Below are 7,051 nucleotides of genomic sequence, written 5' to 3'. Positions count from 1 at the left end.
GTACAGGAGATGAGAAGTAGAATGAGTGTACCTGAATTTGCTTCTGGATTTTGCTAACATTTAGGTGCTCGCTGCTGCCACTATCCATGTGCCTACAGGGAAGAGGATATTCCATCATCTGCTCTTTTTGAGTTATGTAACAGATTTACTTGAGCATGTGTATGAGCACACACATAAGCATGCACACATGAGCACACGCGTGACTTACTGATATAATTCTGTCAGGAAGATATCCAGACTCTTCAGCTCATTGAACAGCTCTGAAACAATAACATTGAGAGTCTGAGTATTAATACAGAATGTAAATGTGACTGACGTACGATGTGACATACACAAGGAAAATACTGATAATTGCAGGAAAGGATACTGATGTGGTCAGCAAACCAAACTTCATCATAGTTGTCTAGCCTTAGCACTATTGTACCACCACCGCAGTGTTCCCTGCATGCTAACCATGGCTGATATTCGGCACGGCCAACCAATCAATGGTTCTCATTTGTCAGAACTTGTGCCCTGTGACAGATATGAGAGGGACCGACAGATAATAATGGCGGTGGGGTCAAAGAAATGTAAAACTGTTCAGTCCTGGAATCCCGTTTTAGAATCTTGCAATAGCCCCAGTAATGTTTCCCTTGGGGTGACTACAAGAATCTGACAATCTGACCCCCCAAATCCTCCCCAGGTACAGCACCGCCAATACTGACCGCTCTTCTCAGTCCAGATACTGAGCTCCTTGGCCAGCTCGGGCACCACCAGGAACGTCCTCCATCCTTGCCTCTTCTTGGACTTCAGAATATCCCCAAATATGTGATCCCCGACATAAAGGATTTCCTTCCCCTTCACCCCTAGGAGGTCACAAACAATATCCGAGGAACCTGGGGGGGAGACACAAAGGTGGGGCAATTACCCAACACGTGAACCTGACACCTATCCATGGATGGGGAATACAAGGAACAATGCATTATCGTCTGAAGGAAGTTCTGGAAGCTGATTGGCTATTGGAGACACCAAGCGACAGATCCATTCAAACAGATTTGTATCAGGAATAATCTTCAGACACCAGAAAGTCTCCTAAAATATCTCCAGCACTTCCCTATATTCTGCTTTCCTTCAGCTTCCCAATTCTTCTTTTCTAATTTTGTGTGAAGGGCAAAGAAAAGGCAAACAGGACGACGTGTGCGGTATTTTGGAATTATAGACACAACAAATCTTTGTAGTTTGTATATGTATAAAAATATTATTACTGTTAGGAGCTGCTCTGTGCTAGTACTGTCAGACTAACACTGGGAACTTGCTGACAGGAGAAAAAAGCAGATTGATGACCCCATCAGTATAATGCTTCTTCATTGCGCTATCAGCAGGCTGAAGGTGGGTTGCTGGGTAGATCTCTGTGGCCCCTTTGCACCCCTAACACAACACGAACGATGAACCCACCTAGACACTTACCTCCAGAGTACACCGCACAGTGCTGGTGGGGGCCGGTGTACGTCCCAATCCTCAGCTTCCCATTATCCTATAAAAACACACGAATTATCAAGGGTTTAATCTGATATTCTGCCCTGGGAGTGGGAGTGTAATGGGTGACAGGGGCAATAAGACATTTGGATTGATCGAGGAATCGTCTTACCGTGTTGACCTGACGTAGGACGGTCCCCTCAGCGAAGAAGAGCGGCTTCCTGGTGTCCACAACAATCAAATCAAAGTACGAGCGCCATGTTTTCTTCTCCGGGTCTTTGTACTGAATAGGAGCAATGACGAAATATAACAGAGCATTGGACGAATAATGATCAGAATGACGACCCTGCGGGATATTGGGCTGCCACTGAGCAGACATTGTCCTGAATATTGGATCATCGGTCTAAAGCTGACAATTCATTTGCTTTATTTCGCCTCTTCCAGTTCTGTTTCCATTACTAGCCGCCCCGGTATTGTGACCTCAGTAACCACCCAAAAACAGGCGGGTGGTGCGCCCAGCTCCTCTAGGATTGTCACCCATAATTATCCCGCTCTATATCCTTCCTCGGATGATCTGATTGGCTGCTGGCCAGTCACATGGTATGGCAGGAACCTGCAGCACCCTATTATAGTCATTTATCTATGATGGTCGTGATTTCAGGGACAGAACATTGGTCATCTCTGATATAGAAATCTCCATGGTATCCCCCTTATGGATGCTAAAATGTGCAGATGTAACAACACCATCCCAACATAAAGATACAAAACTCAGATAATTCCCTTTGGGACACTTTTTGGTTATCCAATCAGAGCAGAATGAATGAGAAATGTATTGATGTAAACCAACACCATTACTAACAATGGAAAGGCTATGGGCAAATATGAAGTGGGAGCCCCAAAATGCAAAGCAATCCATTTCCCTTCACTCCCTGGTATAATGTAAGTTGGGGCCCTGGAAGTGGTGGGGCCCCAAAAGTTGCCCAGTTTGTCCTGATAGGTAACTTCCTGATTGAGTGGTTCCATGTTCTTACTCTGTGTGAGGGGTTAATGTAGGGACTTGGAGCAAGTTTCACTCGAAGTTAGAACAGCTGAGCTTCCGTATTTACTAAAGAAATGAGCTAAAACTTCGGCCATCCGAAACTTCTAGACCTCAGCCAAGTGGTGCTCAATAGTCAAATTTAAAAGGACTAACAAAGATATTGTCTGAAATGTCAGCACTTGTTACCCTCAGCTGTCCACGAGAGATTAAATAGGGGAATGTCAGGGGAATCCTAAAACAAATACGGCGCTAATTACAAGAGCAGGGGGGATCCAGAAGGGATCAAGAGGGGATCAACCCAACCTGACACCACTGAGCTGGAATAGCACAATTCATCATATGGGCCCAACAAACATAATCACCTTCATGTGTCCCAGCAGAGGTCTCTAATGACCCAACACAGGTCCCCAATACCCTAGAATAGACCCCAATGCCCCAGCTCCTCAATATCACTCCCCAATGTTTCAGCACAGTTCCTCAGTGACCCAGCATAGTTCTTTAATGTCCCAGCTTAGGTCCCCAATGCCACTATACAGACCACCAATGTTCCTACACAGGTCTATGGTGCCCCAGTATGGATCCCCAGTGCCCTATTATAGGTCTCCAGTGACCCAGCAGAGTTCTCCAACATACCAACTCAGATCTTCAGTAACCCAACACAGATAACCAGTGCCCTGGTGGAGGTCCCCAATATCCCAGCACAGATCCCTAATTGCCCTAGAATAGATTCCTAATAGCCCAGCACAGGTCCTCACTTTCCAGGCATGGATTGCAATGTCCCAACAGAGGTCTTCAATGTCCGAGGGGAGGTCCCCATGAAATCAACACAGATCCCCAATATTCCAGTATAGATTGCCAGTACCCCAGCACAGATCGCCAAAATCTCATCACAGGTCCACATTGTCCCAGCAGAAGTCTCCAACATCCCATCATAAGTTTCCAATGGCCGAGCAAGAACCCCAAGGTCCCAACACTGAGCCCATTGTCCCAGCTGGGATCTCCAATTTTTCATGATAGGTCCCCGACATCCCATCATAGGTCCCTGGTGTCCCAGTATACTTTGCCCATGGCCCTGCATAGGTCCCCGATATCCCATCATAGGTCCCTGGTGTCCCAGTATGCTTTGCCCATGGCCCTGCATAGGTCCCCGATATCCCATTTGGCATATTATTGCACCTTAGTTAAGCAATGCAGCCCAATATTCATGGTGTGAATGGGCCCTAAGAGTGCATTCAGTGTAATAGCTGACCTGGACCAGTCCGGGATGTTGATCTCTAGATAAATATATCTGTTGTCATGTTGTTGTTCTGTACATTTTGTCATCCTGCAATGAATGTGTGACAAATCCCAATGTTGTGATGGGCATTAGGAGAGGCTCGGGTTTATAGGGGAATTCTCGCCGCCCTCTGAAGTCGGCCTAGGCAGCTCCTAAAAATAATCAGGTGCTCCGCTCATATCCACCTGTTGTTTTGTTGCAGGAAACGGTGAACGGTTATATTTATCTATGATGGGGATTTGTGTTGGAAAAACCTTGGGGCTCCCTGGTCAGAGTAAGTTAGGGACCCAACTATCTCTCCGGGTCTTTATCAGCTGGTATTTTGTGTACGAGGTCTCGGAGTCATTTGTTTATTACACATTTATACTGCAAGGATTTGGGTGAATGGTGAGGTACCATAAAGTACAATGAGCTACATCTGCACAATCCAAACATGACCCAAACATATAACATATACCAACCTTGTCATCCTTGTCATCATCAAACAGATAGGACATAATGGCCTGGAGAGAAGAGACTGAGTCAATGCTGAGAATACTCATCGGTTGTGTCCCCTCCCCGAGCCCAGCGAATACTCACATTTGTGTATTTGTAGTCACTATTGGTAGCTAGAAAAATCTTCCCCACCTCTCTGATCCGACTCAGCAGCAAAGGCATTCTTTCCTGGAAAGGAGATAAAGAACAATTCAGATATGGTTGATTATATGGACGGGGCAGGGGGTCCAGACCCCTCTCAGTTATCTCTCTTTATTTAATATTGGGTCACAGGTGGCCTCCTCCTCTAAATGATTTGTTATTTTATAAAGGAAAATGGGGGTTAAACCAATGATTTTTTAGGAAATAATTTCTTTAGGTTCTGCGGGGGTGGGGCCTATTAGAGTAGGGGTCGGCCAGATACGGCCTAGCCAGTAGTTTGTTCCCACCTAATGCCCCCTGACCGATCCGGCCTAACCCTGCCCGGCAACCCACGGCGCAGCTGCAACAAGCTACCAGAGCCGGAGTCGCTGGAGCCGCAGCCCCCTTTCCTATTTACCATGGCCGGTGTTAACACTTCCGCCTATGGGGTAAATAGGGAACATTCTCTCTCATCAGTATGCATGGCATAGGAGAGGGATTTCCCTTCAGGGGCGTTCCTGGTGGGGGGCGAAGCATTGAGAGAGAGTCCGGCCTAGTGTGCTCCTGCCTACACCGGAAATGGCCAAAAAAGTTTGCTGACCTCTGCATGGGGGCATGTGCTTCATCTAAATATTTCATAACCTAAATACTTCTTTATTTCAGAAAACTAAGAGCTAAGATTTTGGCCACTTCACTAGCAGGTCACCAATGGTGCGCTGGGGTAACATCTGTGGTACCTTTCCTGGTGCATGATTTGGGTTTCTGTCAATTCTGAATGGCACCATATTGCGCATACAATGCACAGCATGAGCATAGCACAGCATGAGCACAGCATGAGCATAGCACAGCATGAGCACAGCATGAGCACAGCACAGCATGAGCACCCCTGTTGTGTTGTAGTGTGAAATGTGTGGAGGAATTTGTGCCAATCTAAATAAAAGTCTGCCGGTGTATTTATGGCATCAATTTCCTGCTGCCATCCTTCAGATTTTGTTGCAATGGGCTGAGGACGGTTGCAGCGATGTGATTGCAGCCGGTCCCATAGAAGCAGCACTAATCATTTTCCGTAGTACCTCCGTCTTCTATGAATGTGGAAATGATATCCGTGGGAGGGACAGCTCTGTTTTTGTTTTGTTATGATGGCAGAATCGGAGTCGTCAGATGCAGAGCAGAGGGCGGTGAAGGTCGGCTTCCCAATATAAGTACAAACCTGATAAATATAAATATCTCACCCCGTGCCATCCATGGCTTGGATATCCCAGAATGAAACACAAAACTCCAAAACAAGGAACTTACATCTTTCAGTAGGTATTTATCCAGGTTTGCCAGTGTTTTCTCCTTCAGGCAGCCCTATGGGAAGCAACATGAGAGAATTCAGTAATTGCCTGATGGGTATATCTGCATGGCATCTAAATATGCAAAATATAAGCCCTGCAGAATCTTTTGTGATTGTTTCCAGTGACAGATGAATGATTGAGCCCTGTACACCCAATGCTATTCTGTTCTATGGAGGGGGGGAGCGAGCAAGTAGCACCCTGCTGTGCTCCCATCCTAAGCATAGCACAACAGGTTTTCCTTGATGATTGTTCATCAATCTTCTAAAGCATATTGATGAACAATGCTGCAGTGTTCTCACCAACTCCTTTTACCAGGGCGCACTATCCGGCAGTTTTCGGTAGCTACCCGGCTGTCAACTGACACAACTTAAGCTGGGCTTTGTATAGAGAGAGCGGTCGGTAAATATAGGCAGCCTATGCTACAGCGGAAGGAAGATTTATATCTCGCCCCTGATCCCCAGACAAGCTGCCGGCCCTCATTTTTCCAATCCCCAGACAAGCTGCCGGCCCTCACTGAACGCTTGCTTTTACATACATCTATCATTAGGGCTGCAGTACAGATCAGTGACTGTTTGCTGCCCACATTGGGGACCTGGTGCACCAAAGGTTTACTGTATGAGGCTTAGCAGGATAACGGCTTAAACCTTATGGCAAAAAATAGTTACCTTGGAACAAATGGTTCAGTTTTTGTCAGGCGGTAGATGGTGGTATCATTGCTGCCCCCATGACTAGGGTGGAGTAGATGAAACCGCTGATCATTTAAATTGACCATTTACCCTTCATCCAACGAATCCCCTTTAATAAACCCGCTAGCACCCCATTTTATTGCTATAACCTAAAAACTCCATACATCCAATAAACGACAAAACATTTTAAAAATATTTTTCAAAAAACACCAGTTATAAATTTATTTAAAGGTCCATGCTTGTTCCCCCCCCTAACTCTTCCCAACATACCACCGCTCCCCAAAACAGGCCGATAGCCGCACCCCGCCAGCTGGGGAACAAAGAGCGGGCATCCTCCGCTCCCTCCTTGCCCCCCAACCCAGTGACCTGTGCGGCCCCACTTGCCAAGAACTCCATACTGTTCCCATTCCCCTGTTTGAGTTTTACCTCCCATGGACCAAACAACAAACGGCCCCTGCTGCCATGGCTTATACACCCCCCCCTCCCTGATCCCCCCCTCCCTGATGATTTTCTAGCCCACTGACCTCTCCCCTCAGGCTGACCCCCTCTTTATAATTGCCCTTTGACCCGGCTATCAAACCCCTATCACCCCATCCCTAAACAAATTAACCCTTCCTATTCCCGCCTTCCCTACCCACCCAGT

At 46.7% G+C, this 7,051-nt stretch overlaps 1 protein-coding gene across 1 annotated transcript in view; it reads right to left on the bottom strand.

Moving 5' to 3' along the window:
* LOC140324818 (cytosolic purine 5'-nucleotidase-like) overlaps positions 1–7,051 on the bottom strand; it is a gene marked incomplete in the record, with an annotated part of 23,987 nt that overhangs the window by 2,214 nt on the left and 14,722 nt on the right. The window contains 8 exon segments of the mRNA XM_072402939.1: positions 32–92; positions 209–260; positions 705–875; positions 1,447–1,513; positions 1,628–1,738; positions 4,232–4,273; positions 4,350–4,433; positions 5,682–5,735. Of these exon segments, the coding sequence (XP_072259040.1) occupies positions 32–92; positions 209–260; positions 705–875; positions 1,447–1,513; positions 1,628–1,738; positions 4,232–4,273; positions 4,350–4,433; positions 5,682–5,735 (642 nt within the window).

This window comes from Pyxicephalus adspersus, chromosome 2 (genome assembly GCF_032062135.1).
Source record: "Pyxicephalus adspersus chromosome 2, UCB_Pads_2.0, whole genome shotgun sequence".
NCBI classification, from domain to species: Eukaryota; Metazoa; Chordata; class Amphibia; order Anura; family Pyxicephalidae; genus Pyxicephalus; species Pyxicephalus adspersus.
The sequence above is the reverse complement of the archived record's forward strand: the minus strand, read 5'-3'. Positions and strand labels throughout refer to the sequence as shown.